Source organism: Prionailurus viverrinus, chromosome D1, assembly GCF_022837055.1.
Source record: "Prionailurus viverrinus isolate Anna chromosome D1, UM_Priviv_1.0, whole genome shotgun sequence".
In the NCBI taxonomy this organism is placed as follows: domain Eukaryota; kingdom Metazoa; phylum Chordata; class Mammalia; order Carnivora; family Felidae; genus Prionailurus; species Prionailurus viverrinus.
In genome coordinates, this window is record NC_062570.1 from 83047737 (window position 1) to 83072515 (window position 24779).

Consider the following 24779-nt stretch of genomic DNA (forward strand, 5'->3'; position numbering starts at 1 on the left):
TGTCTCCTTTTGATGAGAAATTGTTGGAAATACCATTATCAGCCAGGTGCTGGAAAGCATTAAAAAGCTAGCAGTACAACACTGTGGCCAGTTTGACCTTTGGAGGAAAATGTAAATTTGTCTTGAATTGGCCACCCTGTACCAGAGATTATCATTTTACTGATATCTGTCCCGTTCTTTTGGACTGATCAATCATAATTGATCCAGATCTCATGTATAACAAATTCAACTCTCGGCAAAATGATTTTAATTGTTTTCCAATTACTATCAGTTCTGAAATTCAGTATGTGCTTCTAGAAATTAAGGTAGCTGGCAAGAATATTTTCTTCATGCTAAGTGGTAATTTTCTTTTTTCATGTTGGCTAGATTTTTCTAGATATGACATTTGGTTCAGGAGGACACACAAGAGCCATTCTACAGAAGGAGTCAGATATTACTCTGTATGCCTTGGACAGAGACCCGACAGCTTATGCAATAGCTGAACAGCTTTCAGAATTCTATCCGTAAGTAATACTCTTGTATAATTATTGAATTTTCATGCTGAGTTTTATAGAGCTTGGTTTACCATTTTGGCATTTGTTCTCCCTTGTGTGATGTTATGCTTTACTATGCTACATATTTTCTCCCTTTTTTCCTCAAAAGAATTAATGTAAATAATGTTTTAGTACCACTTAAAATGATATTACTGCCTTTATCCTTTCTGAATTCATAAAAATGAATACAAAAATGATTTATGGCTAAAATCTGAAGATGGGTTGAAATCCATCCATGAATAATGTTTTGACAAATAAGCCTTGGTTTAAAAAATAATTTTTAAAGAATTTATGAGTTACAGTTTCCAAGAATTTACTGAAGTTAATAAGTATGTGAGACTTCTGCAGAATTCATTAGTTCACATATATTAACGTAATGCAGTTGTTGTCTCTGAATTCTTTTTGAAATTCACAAGTAAATTTAGGGCAGTCTATCCCTCTGTCACGAATTAGGTGACCTTTCACCTTGGAAATGAATATAAAATATTGTCTTCCTAAGTTCTTCCTTAGGAAGAACTTCCTTCCTGTTCACTTCCTAAGTGAAAGCATCTTCCTTTAGAGAAAATTTTGGATGAGTTATGCTATGTTGTTTAAAAGTTATCAGCCTGAAAAAGGAAAATGTCTTGGAGTTAAGATGACTATCTACAAATATGTAAAGGGCTATTTTCAGGAATAAGGAATTGTTCTCTTCTCTTATGCTTCAGAGACTGAAATCAAGAAAATAGATGAGAATTTTAGAGGTAAATTTTGACTTGATGTAAGCCAGGGTCTTTTGATAGTTCTAACTGTCCAATAATGAAAAGGTCCATTTGGTAAAGTAGCAAAAGTATGACCATGGACAAGTTTAATCACAGACTAAGGATAGGAAGCTGAATTACTAATGTAGAATAGTCTATTTTGAGGCGCCTGGGTGGCTCAGTCAGTTAAGCGTCCGACTTCAGCTCAGGTCATGATCTCACATTCCGTGAGTTCGAGCCCCGCATTGGGCTCTGTGCTGTCAGTCCAGAGCCTGGAGCCTGCTTCAGATTCTGTGTCTCTCTCTCTTCCCTTCCCCCACTCACACTCTGTCTCTTTCTATCAAAAAGTGAATAAATGTTAAAAAAATTAAAAAAAAGAAGAATAGTCTATTTCACGTTTTCAGGTCCCAAACTCTTTACAAATCTATCAATGTGATTAATTCTCCCAATAAAAATGTGAATAAATACACCTAAGTTTTTGTTAGCAGTATCAGAGGGTTTATTGGAGTGCCTGAAATCAGTTTGACCCCAGGTTATTTTCTTCTAAGAAAAATATGAGGATATGGTTTAATGATATGATACTTTTTTTTTAAACCTACCTCTGTCATTCTGCAATGTCCCGTAGATGCATCTTCTTTAAGAAGATCTTGTATTAATTAGGGCATCCATGTTTGTAAAACATCTTAGGAGTTCACTTGTTTATGACCTGAACATTCATAGAATGCATGTAGGTCTCCTATTTCACTATCATAGAAAAACTGGATTTTTCTTAGATATTGTTGTTTCTAAAGGCAATGAATTCCAGTTCAGATTTTCCAAAGTCTCTTATTCCTTCAAATAGCCTCCTTTCCTCGGATAGAACTTAACATTTTATCAATTTTGTCAGGTGTAGTTTTTTATTTTGAGACTGTGTTTTCTTTTCAGTTTTCAGTAGTAGAAACCATTAGCTAGACAGATTAAATGATTTGCTAAAAGGCATATATGACTAAATAGAAACAAAGCTGAGACATGCATTCTGCCCCATCACCTAATATTATTATTATCATCGTCATTATTATTATTATTATTATTATTATTATTTTGAGGAATAGGTGACATAAATGTTATATTAGTTTCAGGTATGCATCATAGTGATTTAACATTTCTACACATTACTCCATGCTTACTATAGTAAGTATAGTTATCATCTGTCACAATACAACATTATTACAGTGTTATTGACTCTATTCCCTAGGCTGTACTTTTCATCTCTGTCACTTATTTATTTTATAACTAAAAGTTTGTGCCTCTTAGTCCCCTTCAGCTATTTCACCCATCCTCCCATCCACCTCTTCTCTGGCAACCACTAGTTTCTCTGTATTTAAAAATCTATTTGTTTTTTGTTTGTTTATTTTATGTTTAGATTCCACACATAAATGAAATAATAGGATATTTTTCTTTCTCTGTCTCACTTATTTCACTTAGTATTAATACCCTCTAGTTCCATCCATGTTGTCACAAATAGCAAGATTTCATTCTTTTTATGGCCAAGTAGTATTCCAATGTATATATACCTTTATCTCTTCATCTGTCAGTAGACACTTGGGTTGCTTCTGTATCTTGGCTATTGTAAATAATAATACAATAAAAATAGAGATGCTATTATCTTTTTAGTTTAGTGTTTTTGTTTTCTTTGAGTAAATACTCAGCAGTGGAATTACTAGGTTGTATGGTATTTCTATTTTTAGTTTTTTGAGGAACCTCTATACTATCTTCCACAGTAGTTACACCAGTTTACTTTTCACACAGGAACGTTCCATTTTCTTTACATCCTCCTTAACACTTGTTATTTCTTATCGTTTTGATACTAGCTATTCTAACTGGTGTGAGGTGATATCTCATTATGGTTTTGATTTTCATTTCCTTGATTAGTGATGTTGAACATTTGTTCATGCATCTGCTAGCCCTCTGTATGTCTTCTGTGGAAAAACATCTATTCAAGTCCTCTGCCCATTTTTAAATCAGATTGTTTGTTTGTTTTTGTTTTTTTTTATTTGAGTTATATAAATTCTTTATATAGTTTGGATATTAACCCTTTATTGCATGTATCATTTGCAAATATCTTCTCATTTAGGAGGCTGCTTTTTTGTTTTGTTGATGGTTTCCTTTGCTGGGAAAAGCTTTTAATTCCTCTCTCTGTCTCTGTCTCTGTTTCCCTCTCTCTCTCTGTCTCCCTCTGTCTGTCTGTCTCTCTGTCTCTCCCTTTGATGTAATCCCAATAGCTTATTTTTGCTTTTGTTTCCCTTGCCCAAGGAGACATATGCATAAATATGTTGCTAGGGTGAATGTCTAAGAGATTCCTGCCTTTGTTTTCTTTTAGGAGTTTTATGGTTTCAGGTCTCACATTTAATTTTTTTTTTTTTTTAACATTTACTCATTTTTGAGAGACAGAGAGAGACAGAGCATCAGTGGGGAAGGGCAGAGAGAGGGAGACATAGAATATGAAGCAAGCTCCAGGCTTTGAGCTGTCAGCACAGAGCCCAAAGCAGGGCCCAAACTGAAGGACAGCAAGATCATGACCTGAGCTAAAGTTGGACGCTTAACCGACTGAGCCCCCCAGGCACCCCTCAAGCCTCACATTTAGGTCTTTGTTTTTAATTTTTTTTTAATGTTTATTTATTTTTGAGAGAACGAGACACAGAGTGCAAGGGGGGGAGGGTCAGAGAGAGAGTTAGACACAGAATCCGAAGTGGGCTCCAGGCTCTGAGCTGTCAGCACACAGCCCAACACAGGGCTTGAACTCACAAATGGTGAGATCAGACCTGAGCCAAAGTCAGAGGCTTAACCAACTGAGCCACCCAGGCACCCTTCACATTTAGGTCTTTAATCTGTTTTGAATTTATTTTTGTTTATAGTGATCCAGTTTCATTCTCTGGCACACAGCTGTCAAGTTTTCCCAATACCATTTATTTAAAATACTGCCTTTAATTCATGGTATATTCTTGCCTCCTTTGTTATATATCAGTTGACCATATTATCATAGGTTTATTTATGGGGTCTCTATTCTTGTCCAAAGAGCTGTATGTGTCTATTTTTGTGCCAGTACCATACTATTTCATTACTATAGCTTTGTAGTATACCTTGAAATCTGGGATTATGATATCTTTGGCTTTGTTCTTCCATTTCAAGCCTAATAATCTCATTTTATTTTGTTTTATACTACCTTGACTCAAATCTAATTGATACTTTTTTACCTCATCCATAAGATAATTCTTTGTCAAGCATAATAAATTAGTTAAGGAACAATAGAGTAAATCAAAATAAGATAGGAAGAAGGGATTAATACAGATTGAAATCAGAATCAAAGAAACTAAAAAGAAAAAAGAATAAAGAAATCCTAAGTGTTTATTTGAAAGTAACAAAAGTCCTTGATAGCTTGATTAATTTTTTTTATTATTTAAAAGAATTTTTTTTTTTTTTACATTTTATTTATTTTTGATAGAGAGAGAGCACAATTGGGGTAGGTGCAGAGAGAGAGGGAGACACAGAATCCGAAGCAGGCTCCAGGCTCTGAGCTATCAGCACAGAGCCTGACACGGGGCTCGAACTCACAAACCTCGAGATCATGACCTGAGCCGAAGTCTGACGCTCAACTGACTGAGCCACCCAGGCGCCCCAATAGCCTGATTATTAAAGAAAAAAAATGAGCAAAAATATATGATTAAGACTGTAGAGGACACCAACCATAGACACAAGATAAATTAATCATAAGATAATGCAACCATAATTCTGTGGTAACATGTGAAACCTGGATGAAATGAATAATGTTTTATCAAATATAAATTATTAAAATTGACTGAATATTATGAAAGTTGAGTAGGTCATTACATTATCATAACAGAGATAAGAAAGGTAGCTAAAGTATGTAGAACAATGTACCATAACTAGATTTGCAGTTGTTACCTAGTTCTTAAAAAAATAGGAAAGAGCATTGTCTTTTACACTATTCTTGATCATGGTAAATATGTAAAGCCCTTTCAGTTCATTTTATATTGAATCTAACCTAGTTTTAATATTTAATCCTGATAGAAATAGTATAAAAGAAAAAAAATAGAAAAAGTCTAACCTCACTGAAGAATATAGATGCAAAATTCAAAAGGAAATACTAGCATATCTAACTCATATATTATTGAATTAAAAGAATAATACGGGCCACCTGGGTGACTCATTTGGTTAAACGTCCCACTCTTGATTTCGGTTCAGGTCATGATCTTATGGTTTGTGGGTTTGAGCTCAGCATCAGGCTCTGTACTGATAAAATGGAGCCTGCTTGGGATTATCTCTCTCTCTGTGCTTCCCCCCAGCCCCACCCCTCTCTCTCTTAAAAAGAAATAAACTCAAAAAAAAAAAAAAAAAAGAAGAAGAATACGTATAGCCTAATTAAGCGTAATATCTAAAGAATATAGAGATGGTTCCACATCAAACAGCCAGTGATAAGTTGATAAGCATGACTATAATCAACTATTCTTATTAAAATCTCTATGCTAAACAGGAATATAAATAAACTACTTAAATGTAAAATATCCTATTATGCAAGGACAAACAGAAATTATTTTCCCAAAAGGTAAAATACTATAACAATTTAAATCAAAATCTAGATTTAAATATGGATTAGCTTCTATAAATATTCTAATCAGTATTTTTGGAAGTTCTGGCTTATGTAAGTAAGAAACTAAAAGAAAGGTTAAAATATTCTTCTTGTAATCATTTAACTGAAAGACTTGTAAAATTAGTAAGATGATACAATAAGATGGTTAGATAAAAACTTTAAAATATACTCAGTAGTAAATACTTGGAAAGGGAATTAGGAAAAAAAATCCATTCTCAAAAAAGTACCTAACACTATATAGATATTTAGTAATAAATTTAATAAGAAAGGCACAGTTCTAAATTTTAAAAAAATATAATTTTATTAAAGGACATATGGAAATGAATGAAGAGAAAACATTTGTTTTGGTGTAGTACAAGTAAATTAGTATTATTTAAAAAGTCAACTCTCCCCAAATTTAATGTACTCCCAGGAATTATCTTAGTTGATTTCACTTTAACTGAGGCACATTTGTTTATTAGTTTATATAATATGATGTTAAGTATGTATGGCAGGGGAGTGACAAGATCTTTTTTTGAGGGGATGGGGGGAGTGACAAGATCTTTGGGGGGGAAATAAAAAAGTGAGGGGAAACTTGCCTTACCAGAGGTCAGATCATACTTTATATATGAATATAATATATGAATATATATATGAATATATATATATATAAATAATGAAATCAGTATCATATTGGCACAAGAATAGGTAAGTAGATTAGTGGAAGAAAGAATCTAGATATAGATTCCAGTATGTAATAGATATATACTATACTATAAAAAATTAATAAAAGACAAAGGTATTTCACTTCTTTGAGAAAATAGTGCATTGTTAAATAAATAGGGTTGTTACAGTGATCACTATGAAGAACATAAAATGAATCCCTATTTTAAATCAGATTCAAAAATAACTTCCAGATAAAGTTAAAAGGTATGTAAAACTGAAAATAAAAATTCTGTAAGAAAATTGAAGAGATAATATAGACAATCCAAGGTAAGAAAATTTCTTAAGACTAGAAATCATAAATCTATAAAATCCTAGAAGTATCTCATAAAAATTTTAAAAGTATATGACAAAAATAATATGGTATATTTTCCAGTCAATCTGGAAAAAGAAATATTAGTAATATAGAGAATAGGAACAGAATTGATATTCTAGGGAAGGAAAATATCTTTTTCCTCTATCCTCCTAAATTCTCAGCCTGAGCAAATTAACAAGAGAAAAAGCATACACATTTTTAATTTAAGTTTTCTGTGACATAGGAGCTTTCATAAGGAAGTAAAGTACCTAAGACATGGTTATACTTGATTATTTCTATACTGGGTTTGATGAAGAGTGGAAAGTTATGGAAAAATGTGATAGGACAAGGGTATGAACTAAGTGTAGTCAACTGGGAGAAACTTAGCAAGCCCCATGCATTCAGATTCCTCTTGTCCCTCATCTTCAGAGATAAGAAGGCTTTTTTCCTCTGCATAGAGGGAGGGCATCTCTCACATAAGGGTCTGAAGACCTACTGCAGAAGAAGGTCAGCAAGTACTTTCATGTTCCATTTCTCAAATTCCTTCAGTTTGAAATATTCAGTGTGCCAAGGTAATGTATTTTGAGGTAGCATGTCCTGAACCTGACTGATCAATATTTATTATGTAGGAAGAGTTTTTTTCAAAATTGATAAGACAACAAAATCCAATTTGGCAAATGAACAAAAGATATGGAAGGGTCATTTATGGTAGATTAAGGTATGAAAAGATGCTCAATATCAATAACGGTGATGAGGGAAATGAAGTGAAAATAATAAGGGCTAATATCCTATATATATATCAGACTGGAAAAACAGAATAATTTTGAAAGTGAAAATATGGGGAAAGGATATTCATCCATTTCTCGTGAGCATCTTTTAATATTAAAAAAGTACACAACATGCTAAGAATTTATTTCATCTAAGTAAAAGAATCGGTATCTAAGGAAGCTTATCTTCAGTGTTATCGTAGACTTTATATATGCATTTTGTGCATATATAATCATGGAGTACTTGAGGAAGAAGGAATTAGTTGTGGGTGGATGTGTGGAAAAAGGGAAAATTGGTTAAAAAGGACAAACCCAGAGATTGTATGATCACATGTCTGCATTATATGGAAAGTAGAAAATGCCAAGCAATGCTATATATTATTTATGAATACCTACGTATGTAGTTGTAGTATAGGAACATACATGAGATTAAAAAACACAGATTCGGCTTTAGGATTATTTTTCGGGATAATGGATGGATGGATGGATGGATGGATGGATGGATGGATGGATGAATGGTTGGAAGGATGGGCAGATTAAACTTCTTAAAAATACATCTTCTTAAAGATACATGTATAATTACGACTTGTAGTGAGGTACACAATAAAGGAAACGGTTTTTCGTTTCAGTGTGAGTATCCTTTGAGGAAATACAGTAATTTCTTTCTTTCATTTATTTATTTTGCCATTGTCAAAGAGAAGCTTATGCTTGTGAAAAATCTCATGTTCTTTACTCTGTCAAAATGAAGTCAAAAATACAAAGTAACATTTTCATTGAAAACTAAGAAATTCATGGGAAGGTTGAATTTTAGGCTAACCAATTTTAGGTGTTTCAGAAAAGATGGCATGTCAGATCACCTCTTGTTTGAAAACTGAAGCTTTTTCATATTGCCTCTGAAGACTATAAGAGAGAAAACACATTTAAATTGGAGCAGTGGGGTGTTTGCTTACTTTTGCCACAGTGGAAGATGGACGTTGGAAGACAATTTTTTTAATGATTTTTTTTCTAAATTCAGGAATAAAATGTGCTATCTATTGAGTAGAGAGAATATAGACATATATAAAGAAAATAATAAATATCATAATTGATTCTATCATTTGACTAATTTAAAAAAAAAAATGTTTATTTATATATTTAGAGAGAGAGAGAGCGAGCAAGCAGGGGAGGGGCAAAGAGAGAGAGGGAGAGAGAGAATCCCAAGCAGGCTCCACACTGTCAGCACAGAGCCCGAGGTGGGGCCCGAACCCATGAACCATGAGATCATGACCTAGGCTGAAATCAAGAATGGGACACAGCCAACTGAGCCACCCAGGTGCCTCATCACTTGACTGTAATTTTAACATTATAGTTCAACAGTTTATAAAAGTAGGTAGCTCATTGGAACAAATTTATAATATACAGAAAAATGTAAAGGAAAAAAATTAAACTCACTAATTATTCCACCACCTTTATCAATAGTAATGATTTTATGTATTTCATTCCATCTTTTTAATTATCAATATTATTATATGTACTATTTCTTTTTTGTACTTTCTTGGGTACTTTTGCTTTTTATACTTCTATCTAAATTGTAAGAATATCTTGGCCAAGTTTAAAAAAATTTTTGAGGGGCGCCTGGGTGGCGCAGTCGGTTAAGCGTCCGACTTCAGCCAGGTCACGATCTCGCGGTCCGTGAATTCGAGCCCCGCGTCGGGCTCTGAGCTGATGGCTCAGAGCCTGGAGCCTGTTTCGATTCTGTGTCTCCCTCTCTCTCTGCCCCTCCCCCGTTGATGCTCTGTCTCTCTCTGTCCCAAAAATAAATAAACGTTGAAAAAAGAAAAAATTAAAAAAAAATTTTTTTGATCAATTGTATTAAACAATTAATTTAGAAAGAATTGACATATTTATTCTATATCCTAATCCAGAAGTGTCATATGCTTTTCCATTTATTACAGATTTTGTGTTTCTCATTAATACTTTTTCTTGATTAAAATGATAAAATACAGAACAGTCTGAAAAGAAAATTAAAATAACTCAAAATCCCATCACCAGTATTAACATGTTTATGCATTCAATATGCATACATATATATTTTATAAAATTTGATCATACTTATATATTATCAGATTATTATACATTATATATTATATATTATATAGATCATGTATGATATATGTATCATACTATTACTTATATATTAGCACATTCATATTTCATTAAATTATCTAAATAATAATTTTATTGATTGTAGAGTGTTTCCTTCATGTAATTATTACTTAATTTATAAGAATTCTAACTTCACTATAGTCTCATCCATGTCCATATTGCTGCTATTTTAAATCTTTCTATGCTATATTATTTTAGATGTCTTCCTATTAACAACAAATACCAGATGTACTTTGTGTAAACAAATCTGAGTATGTGTTCTGTAAACGGATAATTAATTCAGGACATGCTTGCACTCTTCTATGTGATCTTGTTTTATACTTTTCTATTTTTATGTTTCATTGAAATTTTTTTGGCTTTTAAAATCTATTTTGTCCATATATATATCCAGTTTGCCTTTTCTCTACCAGTTTTGATGACATACTTTTTGTTTTTTAATTTACTACTAGCTGATGTGTTTTTTTTTAAATTTAACGAATTTAAACATTTTTTTTTGTTAAGTATACAGAAGAAAATGATATTCCCATTTTTATTTTACTTGTTTTTCCCAACCCCCTGCTTGTCTTTTAAAGTATTATCTTGGATTTATTCATTCGTATCTACTATTATGATAATTTATTAACATTTACACTATTTGGCGGTCATATCTAAAATAATTAAAAAAATTTTTTTAATGTTTATTTTTGAGAGAGAGAGAGAGAGAGAGAAAGAGAGACAGAACATGAGTGGGGAAGGATTAGAGAGAGAGGAAGACACAGAATCCGAAACAGGCTCCCGGCTCTGAGCTGTCAGTACAGAGCCCGATGCAGGGCTTGAACTCATGAACCATGAGATCATGACCTGAACCGTGGTCAGATGCTTAACCGACTGAGCCAACCAGGCGCCCTAAAATAATTATTTTTACTTAAATCCATTTAATTCATATCAGTGCACTCCACTAGCCTTTTTATACTACAGGTCCTATTTTGAGTTCTTCATGTAGGCTCATATCTTAGTCGGTTGATCACATCTTTAAAGATTATTTCTAGAAATATGCAAAAGGGAATCATCTCTGCCTTTGTCTACAGAGACTGTGGTACTCATGCTTTCTTACATCAGTAACTTGATTTGGCATAGCATTTGGGGCATTTTATGGATTTTACTCTGTTTTCTTCTGACATGGAGTGTTGTAGAGAAGTCTGAGATCAACCTAGTTTCCTTTTTCCACTCTGAGGTAATCTGTTTCTCACTCCCCTCTCCCCACACCAGCCTAGATGCTTACTAGATATATTTCTTGACCATTTTTGATATTCACAAATTTCACTAAGAAATATTACTAACTGGTCTCTTTTCATTAATTTTCCATATACTCTGAACAATTTTGCCTGTGGATCAGGTCTTTTCTCTACAAAGGAGTTTTTTGCGTTAGTTAGCCTCTGCTTTTCTTTCCATTTTCTAACCTTTGAGCACTTTTTATTTGTTGGCTGGAGTTGTATTATCTGTCTCCATGACCTTTAATTCCCTTCAGTGTTTTCTGCTACTTTTACTTTGCCTCACTATACTGGGACATCTCCTCAAGGTTATTCTCCATGTTACAGATTTGGTTTTCTACAGTGTCGATTGTGATTTTTATTGACTCTTGTTCATGTTTTGATTCAGGTATTGGAAGTTATCTTTCCTTGTAACCATATTTAATTTGTTGATCTGTTCTTTTCTGCCATTTCCTTTTTATTTCTTCCTGTTCTGTTGTCTCATTTTTGTTTTAATAGTCAGCAGACTTTTGAAATTTATGGAATCCAAAGTATATGTATTTCTGTTTTTTCTAACAAATCTTTTTTAAAAGTATGTTTTTGCTCTGTCTCTTGAATGCAAAGTTTTCCTTCTTTTCTCTTCCAGGATCTTTTCATAGGCCCCCTTCTTGGTCATGTATTTATATGTACAGTTTTTACTATTTGCATAGGTTCTTTGTTGACCTGCTCATTATTTGGTGTTATGTGGCTGGAATCTTCACTTTAGATTTTAAGCTAAAAAATTACTTGAGGCACATAGTCTCTTACTGCAAAAAGTTTAACATTTTAGAATCATTGTCTAGGATCTGCCAATAGGAGGAGGATTCTGTTTTCTTATTCTTACTGGAGAACACGGTTTATAAATGCTACTGATCCCGTAACCTATTACTTCTGTGGCTTTTCCAGTCTTCCATTCGACAGAGATTCTTCATATCCAAAGTACTTTTTGACAATACCTATTCATTTCTGCCCTTGGTGTTAACACATTGTATGAATTGTAAGCCCTAAATGCATGTAGTCATAAAAGTATTGGTTCTTGCATAAGAAGTAGTGAGGTAAAATGGCCCCGGTAGCTCCAGAGTATTCCTGTCTAGACAGTTTAAATAATCCTTTCAGGTGCTTTTTTGTGTTTCTGAGGTAATGAGTAAGAATGGAACATTCTTAACCTTTTAATTAAGTGTCTCTACTGCCTTCAATCAGGCTCTCATCTTACCTTTGGTAAGAAGAAGAGCTGTTTTTCCAGTATTCTGCCACATTTTTGAGGAAAGTTTTTAGTTACTGATACTATCCGAACATCCATTGTTTTGTTTGCTTTCAGAGAAGATTAAATAGGTATCAATAGCTGGCCTCCATTTTTTTAGATTAAAGTTTGTTCCATGGTCATTAAAGTGGAGAGTTATAAGTATATTACTCATATGACATGATCTATTCTTTTTTTTTAAGTTTATTTATTTATTTTGAGAGAGAGTGAGAGAGGGTGCATGAGTGGGGGAGAAAGAGAGACGGAGAGAGAATCGCAAGTAGGCTCCACACTGTCAGTGAGGAGCCCTACTTGCACCTCGAACTCACAAAGTGTGAGATCATGACCTGAACCAAAATCAAGAATTGGACGCTTAACTGACCGAGCCACCCAGGTCCCCCTGACATGATCTATTCTAAATCAAATGATCTCTTCTAAGTCTATAGTCTGTTCCCTGGCACTTTGAAGTTTACCATTTAACTTTTATACCTTTTAAGCGACTATTTCTTATTTTAAGCGACTATTTTCTTATTTTTGGTTAAACTTGGTTAAATTTTATTTTAAATTCATACAGGAAGCCAGGGCAAAGGCAAATCTAGACCTCATGGGTTCAGGCTTGCTACTTATGTTCTCTGTACCACTCTACAATATTGTATGCAAAACAATTTAGTCATTTTCTCGAGCAGAGCCCATACTCATACCCAGGCTTTTTGTCCCCAGGGCCAGTGTAAAAACCGCACAAAGGGATACACTACCTCAAACAGCCCTATCTACCTAAAATTTAGACTACCAGGATAAGATAGGAGACACAGCTCCTATTAATCTTACTAACCACGGGAGGTCAGTTCTACTATGCACCATCAAAGTGAAAGAATTTTTATAAGTATAAGCAAGCATAAAAAAGCAACTTGGAAAAATTAACAAAGCCATTTTGAACTATTGTTGATGGTCTGTCACCTTTTCACTATTTTTGGTAATATAAACATTACTAAAAAGACATCTTAGGTTTTGTCCCACCGAACACTACTAAATATAACCTTTACCCGAGGGATATCCATCTTACAGGATGAAGGTGTTTGGAGAGATGAACGTATGTGATTTTCTGATATACTAAACATTTAGTTCCAAGGCTTGAGGAAACATGCCTAAGTAGTTTTAGGCAGTCATGACTGTTGTAGTGGCTCCCAGGCGATGGGTACAGGGTCCATGCCTTCACATAGCTCATGAAGTAAATGGAAAATAGATAGGAGAAGATAATTTCACAATTAATTATTGCATTGCAGTTGTGATTATGGCTAAGAATGAATATAGTATGTTCTAGGAGCAATATGTTCTAGTCTAGAATACCTAGAAAGCTACCTACTATGTGAATTCAAGACAGGACCTGAAGGACTAGTGACCGTTAGCTAGGTGAAGAGGGAGGGATGATGGAGTTGAGACAGCACTTGTAGTAGTGAGAACAGAATATTCAAAGATCTTTAGCAGGAAAGAGAATGCCAATGAAGGGACTATAAAATGAACAGTTTGAATGGATGAGAGACAGAGAGGAGAAGTGGATAGAGAGGTAAACTAGGGCCAGATCATACAGTGCCTTGTGAAGGATTTTAGATTTTATTTTATGAGCAATGTAAAGGTACCAAGTGCTGAAACAGAAAACTGACATGATCATATTTGCATGTCTGACAAATTATTCTACCTGAAGAATATGGGTAGGAAGAGGGTAAAATGGAAAAGATTTAGTGAAAACAAGTTAAAAGGCTAGGAATTGACACTCTTTGTGAAAGCTGGTAGTGATTGGGCCCTGTAGGTTTCCTTTTTTTGATCATCCTACTAGAAATTCTACTTTTCTTTGATGGTCTGTGGCTTCCCATTTTAATGGGATCTGAAGGGATTAAAGTAGTTCATTCCAAGGTAAAATTATGTTGCATGTTCATAGGTGAAATTTAAGTTAGTATTGTGATACTAAATTTTATTTATTTTATTTAATTTTTTTTAAAGTTTATTTTTGAGAGAGATAGAGCATGAGAGGGGGAAGGACAGAGAAGGAGGGAGACACAGAATCCAAAGCAGGTTCCAGGCTCTGAGATGTTAGAGATATCCAACACGGGGTTGAACTCATGAACTGTGAGATTGTGACTTGAGCCAAAACCAAGAGTTGGACGCTTAACCAACTGAGCCATCCAGGTACCCCTTTTTTGGGGGGTCTTGATCAGCATTTTATGGAATTGAATGAAAAAGAATAGGAAATATAGTATATCACATGAAGTTAATTTAAGTATTGTTTTCAATGAAATAATATGTATGTGTGTATAGATACATATATATTGTATTGTTTTTATTTTTAAGTTTTTATTTATCCAGTTATTTAACATACCATTTATATTAGTTTCAAGTGTATAATATAGTGATTCAACAATTCCATACATCACTTGATGCTTATCATGACAAATGCACTTCTTAATCCCCATCACCAGTTTAACTATAGGTTATATATATTTAACAATTTAAATATATTGTATTTTTGTATATGGGATTGCAGTTAAACTTTATATATATTATATAAACCATAATATATATAAATGTTTATTTTTGAGAGAGAGAGAGACAGGGAGACAGAGTGCAAGCAGGGGAGGGGCAGAGACAGAGGGAGACACAAAATCCAAAGCTGACTCCAGGCTCTGAGCCATCAGCACAGAGCCTGAGGCAGGGCTTAAACTAAGAAACTATGAGATCTTGACCTGAGCCAAAGTCTGACGCATAAGGGACACGCTTAAGGGACTGAGCCACCCAGATATCCCTAAACCATATTTCTGACTATGTATCTTGATCAAATTCTTTTGAAAACAGTAGTTCCATATGGCTACATTTCACATATTTGTTCACATTATATACTAAATGTTCACTGAAGATAGAAACTCTGTCTAATGTACATCCATATTCCTAGAACCTGGCTCAGTGCTTGAAATACATATGGAAGTTAACAAGTGTTTGTTTATGGTTGAAACAGAAAGAAACCAATGGTATAGAGGGCAATTATACCTTCTAGGATCGTGCTGTCTGGAAAGCCCAATTTGCCTAGAGAATTGGAACCCCCTGAAAACTGCCATCCCTTAACTTGTATTTGCTTAACTGTCCTGCCATGATTGAAATAGAATATGAAATATTAGACACTGACTATGAAGAAAGGACACATGGTTGGGAGTGGAATAGTGTTTCAAAGTAAGAGATAAAGCATGATGTCTATAATCAAAACATTTTTAATATATGACAAAAGTTAACTTTTCTTTTGACTTAGAACTATGATAGCACCTGGAAGAAGGAATGATAAACAGGCTCAGAAAGGTACCTGATTCCAAGTTGACCAAATGAATTGCTTTTCTCAGTTTTTTTAAGTCAACCCTTACTCTTCTGAATTCCTATGAGGTGTGCTGAATAATCTCCATTTATCCCTAGGCTCTCCCTCCACCCTTGTCCACATTTGAATCCCAGAAGATAACCTTTATGGATTTATCAACAGGCTTCTTTGCCTCTGGCTTCTGGTTGAGTTCAGCAAATGGGAGGCACTGGAAGGAAGTGACAGGGCAGAGGAGAGTGAGGCCAAAGTGTGAGACACAGTGGCCACATTCCTCTTCAGGGAGGTCATTGTTCATAGCCTCCTACCAGATGTATCTCTGGCTCTCCGGGATTCCACTCACCACTTCTTGTCCTTACCTTTTCACCTCGTAGCTTTGGGGTGCTTCTCACAGCCCGTTTTGACTCTCCTTAACCTAGTCATACTTTTGTAAATAGTCTCTTTATTAAACTTTTTCTATTTACCCTGCCTGGATGTGCCATTTTTCTCTTACCTTAAACTTTGCAGATTCACGGGGTTTCTGACCCTTCTTTATCTCTGGGTTCTCCTTCTATGGACTCATGTGGATCTAACTTATGACAAATTTCCATCCCCACTGATGGAGAAGGATTCTAGATTTTGGAATCAATCAGTCCTGGTTTGGAGTCTTATTTCAGCTTTCTAGCTGTGGAATTTTAGATAAGTGACTTAAACTTTCTGAGTTTTTATTCTCATCTCTAAAATGAGGTACTATTAATATATGCCCCACGGTGTGTTTATTAAGTTAAATAAAATTATACAATTAAATTGTGTAGCTTCAATTTACTTACTAAATATTAGCTATCATTCCTTTGTTATAATAACTGTTATATAAGATAGTACATAATTATACTAATAATTATTGCCATTATTCTAAAAGTATGGAAAGTTTCTTTGGCATATACCAAGATGATGGTTGGCTTTTGTTTCCTGTCTTTACCTTCTTGGTTCCTTAAAATGCATGGATACGAGCTGGTCTAAGATTTCAGGTGTGGGACACTGCATCCAGCTTTCCTCACCTTGCCATATTCTGCCTTCTGTCTTTTATTACAGGTTCTTTTTCCTGTTATCAGCAAAAAATACTGAAGACGATGTCTGTCACAATTCCAAACACTTCTCCACTGAGCTGTATCATTGTCTTCCTTTTTACCCCCCTCCCCCCGATTTACTTTTTTATTGATTGTGATTTCTCTATCAATTCTTGGCTTCAGGATAAAATAACTAATATTCTACAAATGCCATCAACCAATCAAAAGACCTTTTCTATGTGTCTCTTCTTCTCTGGTTCTCTCCTATATTTATATGCAGCTACCTTCCCCAAAACTTTTTCCCCATTAAAGAAGATTGAAGGTTTTCTGGCATTTACTTTTCAGTTACTTCTTGTTCTGAAATCTGAAAATTCTGAAAGGTTGATTCCTGAGTCATCTTCATTGCCTTTATATTTAAGTTCTAATTGTCTATTATTTAGCTTATTACCAGCATGGGGAGACAGAGTCTGCAAGTGTTTATTTAAAATAAAATCTTTGATGGGGCACCTGGGTGGCTCAGTCAGTTAAGCACCGGACTTCAGCTCAGGCCATGATCTCACAGTTCGTGGGTTCGAGCCCTGCGTCGGGCTCTGTACTGACAGCTCGGGGCCTGGAGCCTGCTTCGGATTCTTTGTCTCCCTCTTTCTCTGCCCCTTCTCAGCTCTCTCTCTCTCTCAAAAATAAATAAATGTTAAAAACATTTTTAAAAAATTAAAAATAAAATAAAATATTTTGTTTTTGTTTTCTGACATTAAAATTTTAACTCTACATCTATATTATTAACACCTCTACATCCATTTCCAAGTGGTGTTATAGATTAATTTCTTCACTTAGAATATTTGACTTAAAGGTTTACAAAACTGATTCATAGAAGTCAACATTATATTTGAAATGCAAATCATGTTTCATATTATGATAACTATGAGAAGATGAATTATCTTTTCACAAACTTAAGATAATCCATTTTTATTGCCTACGTCATTTGAACATATCCATATGGTACCAGGATGAGAATAGCAGCTTGTTTAGCACAAGAATGACTATACCTAGAAAGACTTCATTTTATTTTATCTTGGGTAAACAATACATATTTAGGGACATATATTATTACATATGAGAAAGTTTTAGTAAAACCCTTTATGTTTGGGCTTCTGAGATATTAAAAGAATGAAAACAATAATTGTATTTTCTCTAACATCATAAACTAATTAAATCAAAATAGGTTAGCTATAATTACATGTATAACCTTCCTGTTCTCTACACCCCCACTTTTGCCTGATATTTAAAGTAAAACTGAGACAAACAGCTGCTAGATTGGATTATCTACTTTAGTATTTTATTCTTGTTTCCTGAGAGAATACAATCTAAATTTAGTACACAATTCAACATGCATTTTAGTACCTCCTATGTATAGGGAAATAGGCTTGGCATGGGGAGTGCTCAGAAGCCCCAAGATAAGGTCTCTGTACCACAAGAGAGAGTTCATTGTCTAATGCCTAGACAGGTAAACCAATAATGAGATCAGTTAGGTAAATCTCTCAGAAGGGAAAATACCAGATGTATTTTAAATCCAAAATTGAATTATTTTTGGAAAATCTGTTCTTATTTTCTCTGTTAGTATTATCTTTTATTCATTTATGCACTTCAGGAAACCCTATTTTGGGGCAGATATTAACCACATTCTGGGAGTACAGCTGGATAAAAAGAGCAGTATAATCCCTTCCTACATTATTAAAAATGACAGATATTAAACAGGTGTTTACAATAGATAGTAATGAGTGTCAGGACCCAGAAGCATTAGATGTTACAGGAATAAGCTTTTATATCATGGAAGAACTGATTCTATGTTATTTAAATAAAATACCATTTCCATAAATATTTATGAAAAGCGGGAATACTCACTACATAACACATATTACGGACATTTCATAAGACGAGTAAAATGTCTGTGATAACGATAACACTGATCAAGTTAAATGAGCTATTCAAGTAATACTTATATACAGCAATCTTTATTCCATGGTAAAAGTCTTATAGTTTTTCAATGATGAGCCATAGCTTTCCAAATAAAGTTAAACTTTTCAGCTTACCACAGGAGGCCATTGAGGATTTGGCCTCTGTCTTTTCTCTAGAATCCCCTCCTATGACTCCATACCAGTTTCCCCATACCCTCTATGAAATACTAAACTGCTTTTACATAAACTTATCATGTTATGTCATACTTTATATCTACATGCTGTTCATTTACCTGGAGCATTATTTATCCCACTTATCTTTCAAGACTAAGCATTATGGCCTTTGAGAAGTCATCAGTGATTCTCCCAGTCTGTTTTAATGTCTCTCTTTTGTTCCCCATCACACCCTGTACAACCCTTGTCTAAGTTCTTAACACACTATTCTGTTGGTTTACTTCCATATATTACAGGCTTCTTACAGTATGGTTGTAATCTTTCCTGACTTTGTATCTTCCAAATTCTGTAGTAGATACTTGATTAATGTCATATGGATAGATGGATGAATGAATGGTGATGATTTTCTATTATCTGGATCACATGTGTAAAGGAGTCAAATTGTATATAATTTGCAGAGTTTATCTTGCTTTCCATTTCACAATGTAAATATAACCCTTCTAAATCTCCAAACCACTGTTTGAAATCATGTTAGTCCAGATCTAGGTTCTAGTGAGAACTAAAGACTAAGTGCAGATTCAACTACTCATTAAATATTTATGAAGAAATACTAGGAGATAAACTCTGATTGGATACAGTAAACTTTAGAATGAGCTAAAAGCCCTTATTACCAGTTTTACTATGGAGAAAGTAGTTACCACTTCTGTTTCCACTTGAAGTCCTGCACATCCAGGGAACCTATATGGAAATGTATGTATTCCCATTACATAAAGGTGTTTAGATACCATATGTTATAAGAAATTTTAATTCCATTCTCTAGTAATGCTAGTCTGTTTCTCTTTCACTGAAACTTAAAAATTCAGATTTAGGATGTCAAGCTCCTATAGATAAAATTAATAATTTCTTTTAAAAGAAAAAAAAGTCAGTACTACATGGTATTAAATAGTCATGTAATAATTAAAGATATCAGGATACATAGAATAATCTAGAAAATAATTTTTATATTAACAGAATAATCTAGAAAATAATTTTTATATTAACATCCTTATTTGTATCTTAAAGGATTGTTTTCATATAAGCAGGTATATTAAAAGGAACATATTGTGTGCAATATGTAGGCTCAGCGTAGGATTTTCTGCACTAAAACTTTGCAATGATATTGGTTAATTGCTAGATTTCAGGCACCTTTCTAACCTTCTTTTTAGTGGGTGTGAAAGGGTTTATTTGTAAGAGATATTGCTACTGACAGAATTTTACCTTTTTCCCCTGGAATCTCAACAGCAATTCCCATGTCAGAGGCATCCCCAGAAAGCTCGTCAAAGGATTTCCACCTACACTCTGAATATCTAACAGGGCTTGACCTATTTTTTTTCCCATTATTAAGGTAGCAGCATACACATCATGGGGAAAAATAGAATAAGAGCTTGTCCAAGCTTAGACTTTCAAAAAATTATCTACCTGTATGCAAGGAATTGAAGTGGAAACCAAAATTCCTCTTTATTTCTTATTATACCTGTAATAAAAATCTAAATTTCTCATATCAAGGAATCACATCTGGTATCATCAATATGACTTCATTTTTAATGTCTTAAGATTTATGCTATCAAATGCAATGAATGTGAATACCAAAAGTAGAACACATTTATAAATCATGAATATGCCTTTGTATCTGAATTTTAGGATGCAAAGTATTCTTTTTTATAAACCACTTTATCGAGGTATGCTCGACACATAAAAAGCTATATATATTGAATGTATATAACTTGATGAATTTATAGGTAAGTATACATTCATGAAACCATCACCACAATCTATGCCATAAACATATCCATTAGTTCCAGAAGTTTACTCCTACCCTCTTTATTATCATTTTGTGTGTGTGTGTGATAAGACTTAGAATAAGGATTACTCTCTTAGCAAATTTTAAAATATATGTACCGTATTGTTAACTTTGGCTCTATACTTTCCAGTAGATGAGTAGGACTTATTGATATTTATAACTGAAACTTTGTACCCTTTGACTAATGTCTCCCCATTTCTCTCCCCCCAGTACCTGACAGCCACCATTTTATTCTCTCCTTCTGAATTTGAGTATTTTAGATTAGGACACAAAGTATTTTCCTTACTGGTTAAATAATATAGATAGTAATAATTGAATGAAGACTAAAACTTTGAATAGTAATACTGGTAGAATTCTTTAAAATCAAGAAAAATAATTATAGTATAGAGAATAAGAAAAAGTATTTTAAAAATAATTTGCTCACATAAACGATCACATCTGCTATAAATTTCTTTATCCATCTGAGCCGTAAAACTCTTGTTTGTTTTGTTGCTGTGTTTTATTGTTGTTGTTGTTGTTGTTCTATTTCATTTTTGTTTTCATGTGACATCCAGATACTCCTATGTAATCTGTGGCTGATTTTTTTTTTAACCTAAAGGATAAAAGTCTCTTTGGAATACAAGACTAACTTCAGTTTTTTCCTCTCATTAACTGTCCGACTTTGAGCAAGTTCCTTTATGTGTTAGTCACCTTGTCTTCTTCCTGATGAGTGTAGTTTATAGGCTTAAAGAAAATAGTGCTCAATTATTTAAATAAATGTTAATCATTGTTACCATAGCTGTTGCTTCTTATGCTATTGTTAATTTGTAGTCAGTCCCCCAGCTAACATCCAAGTACAAATACATGAGTGTCATATTTACTGTCCTTTTTTAGTTATTCCATCATCTCTCTGCATTCATTGTTTTGAATTCCTCTTTCTATTCTTTCTTGGATTCACTCAAGTATGACTTTTCAGCTGCCGCACCTCCCAGCTCTACTAGAACTGCGCCCCATCAAAGGTACCAGTTATATCACCCTGCCAAATTCAGTGCTCCATTTTCATTCCTCATCCTATTTGAACCAGCAGCATCATGTGATGTAGTTGGCCATGTGTCTCTTCTTCAAACTATTTTATTTGGGTGTTCTGGTTTTCTTCCTCCCTGGGCTGTTTACCTCTTGTGAACGTCTCCCCACATTCTTCTCATCTTCCCCTTACATTTGTGCTTCTCTGGGGCTCATTCTACAGGCCTCTTTTCTATTTATAATCACTCCTTCTGTAATCTTATCTAGTCTCAGAGTTTTAAAAACTACCCATTGATGACTCTCATATTTTTATCTCTAGACTTATCCATCCAGTTGCTTAGTTAACACTTTCACTTGGCTAATAGAAATTTCAAATCTAACACATCGAGACAAAGCTTTTGATCTTCCCCTTTAAAACATGTTTTGCCCTGATTCTGACCATCTATTAAGGGCAATTCTATTTTTCTATTTGATCATGCAAAAAAAATAAAATAAATTTTTTTAATTAAGAAGAGAATATCATCTTTTCATATGCCAGTACAATTCTGTCTGGAAATCCTGTTAGGTGTATCTTCAAAATACACACAAAATTTGACTCCTATAAACCACCTTAGTGATACTGTGTACCATGGTTCAAGCCACTCTCATCTCCTACCTGGATTTTTGCTTTCTTAACTGGTCTCCCTGCTTCTTTCTGCCATTATAATATTTTTGTAATGTATTCTTACCACCAGCACAAGTCATTCTAACTGTTAAAAGCAAATTAGATCATGTCACGACTCTGCTCTTTGCTTGCCTCCATTTTACATCATTCTAGCTTCCCCAGCTTCCCAGTTTCCTTCCTATTTTTTGAAGATTCCAAACAGGCTTGGAACAATAGAGATAGGTATTAAAAGACACCTAGGTAAGAAATCAGATAATGGAAAAATTTTTTTAATTTGCTGATAGGTTTCAAATTTGAAGAAAATAAAAGCTAAATGGAATTATTTAGCAAGATGATCATCAGAAAATGAAAGATGTATTTTTATTTTTTTAGTAAAAACATTTTTTAGTGTTTTATTTATTTTTTGAGAGAGAGAGAGAGAGAGAGAGAGAGAGAGAGAGAGAGAGAGAATTCCAAGTAGACTCTGCACTGTCAGCGTGCAGCCTGATGCAGGGCTCAAATTCACAAACTGAGATTATGACCTGAGTCAAAATCAAGAAGTTGGATGCTTAACCGACTGAGACACCCAGGTGCCCAAGATGCATTTTTAAAGAGCTAATCAGATTTCTCAGAATAGTAAAATACTCTGGAAACGTTTTCTTGAAATAATTGTTTTATTCTAGAAACACAGTCATTTGTTCATTTATTCAACATATATATTTTTAATACTGACAGTGTGCCAGGTATTTTTCTCAGTGCTTGGGTTAAATCAGTGAACAAATTAGACAGAGTACTCTACCCATGGGAGTTAACGCTAGCACAGCAGAACCCATAATAAACATATTGTTGTCCAGTATGTGAGAAAGTGTTACATGCTATGGAAAAACACCAGAACAGAGCAAAAGGGGTTGAGATGGGAAGGAGAAGGGAGTGTAGACATAAACTAGTTGCAGTTTTCAGTAAGGTAAACGGGATCTCATTAAGAATGGGACATTTGAGCAAAAATTCAGAGGAGTTGAGAAATTAGCATGGGATGGATCTGCGAGGATGAACATTGAGGCATATGAGTGGCCAGGGCAGGGTGAAGGCATGAGGGTTATACCACTCACATCCAGAATGTTCAAGGGGAAAAAAAAAAAAAAAAGGAATTCCATATGGGGAGTAGATAATGATCAAGTAAGATTTTAAGAATAAGAGATGCCAGAAAGCTAATGGGTGGGAAGGAGGGAGGGTGGTGGTGCTCGGATGACAGATCATGCAGAACTTTTTAGGCCATTGAAAGAACTTTGGCTTTTATTCTGAGTGAAATGGGAAGTTATCACAGATTTTTGAGTACAGGAATGAATGACATTGTCTGACATGTTTTAAAAGCACAACTCTGGCTGCTATGTTGAGAGTACTCTCAAGAGGCCAAGGGCAGATGCAAGGAAGCTAGAAATAGGGGGGCTATTAAAATAATATCAATAAAACTCTTTAAAATTCTAATCTTGATTAGGATTGTGAGAATGTCAGAACTAGGTATTTGGTAAAAGATCTATACACACGTTTGCATGTTATTAGCATGCACTTGTCAGTTCTTAAATATTCATGTTAAAATTCATGTTACTATACTTAGATTTATTGATTTTCTCTCATGCTTTGCATCATCTCTGCTCCAGAGTATGAGCAACTCAAAGACAGAAATGATGTCTTATTCACCTGTATTTTCAGTGCTCAAAATTTGTTTCTTGAATTAGAATAGTTCAAATATACCATTAATATGCAAAAATTATCCTAGAAAGAGAGACAGCCAGAGGCTGGATTCCAAACAACAAACCTTAGTCAACTGTAATTTAGAGAATATCATTTCTAGCATATAAAAATACCCATTTATTTAAATGTAATAAAAGGATTTCATCAGATTACAAAGTTGAGTGAATGCTTGTTGTTTTGAAGGAGGTAATGTGGATTAAACTTCATAGCCAAGAATGACCACATATATTTTTATAATCTCTTTAAAAATAAAAGAACTTACTGAGGAAAAATTGTAATTCTGTATCTTAATAGAAGGATAAGCAAAAACAGCATGAGAGTGAAAATGGTATGTTTAAAACTGTTATTCTAGAGGGATTTTTAAATGATTTTATAGATGAATGCCAAAGAAGAGTTCCTCAAATGTATGGGGTCTTGGTGCCATCATTGGTATAAGTGTATGTTTCCCAGCAAGACTTCTAGTAGAGTACTCAGCTGTAGGAATATTGGTTTGGTTAGAATTAGTCTTGTGACTTCTTGTGGTCAATCTTTTCTCTCTTAGTACTAGGAGTTTATACAATGTGTTATTTGCTACAGTTGAAGTAGTTAAGGTGGGAAAGAATATCTAAAAACATACAGATGTGTTTGCTTCCTTGAATTTGTGATTGAAGACTCTTATCTTCCTACTTGACTTAATAAAA

At 34.0% G+C, this 24779-nt stretch overlaps 1 protein-coding gene across 21 annotated transcripts in view; it reads left to right on the plus strand.

The window, feature by feature from the left end:
• The window catches only part of METTL15 (methyltransferase like 15), a 366039-nt gene that overhangs the window by 88461 nt on the left and 252799 nt on the right, over positions 1–24779 (plus strand). For all 21 annotated transcript variants that reach the window (XR_007156381.1, XR_007156382.1, XR_007156379.1 and 18 more), the window contains one exon: positions 367–503. Coding sequence is in view for 10 of the 21 variants with exons in the window: in XM_047878551.1 (XP_047734507.1) it covers positions 367–503 (137 nt within the window). In the remaining 11 variants the exon portion in view is untranslated. The remainder of the gene's footprint in view (positions 1–366; positions 504–24779) is intronic.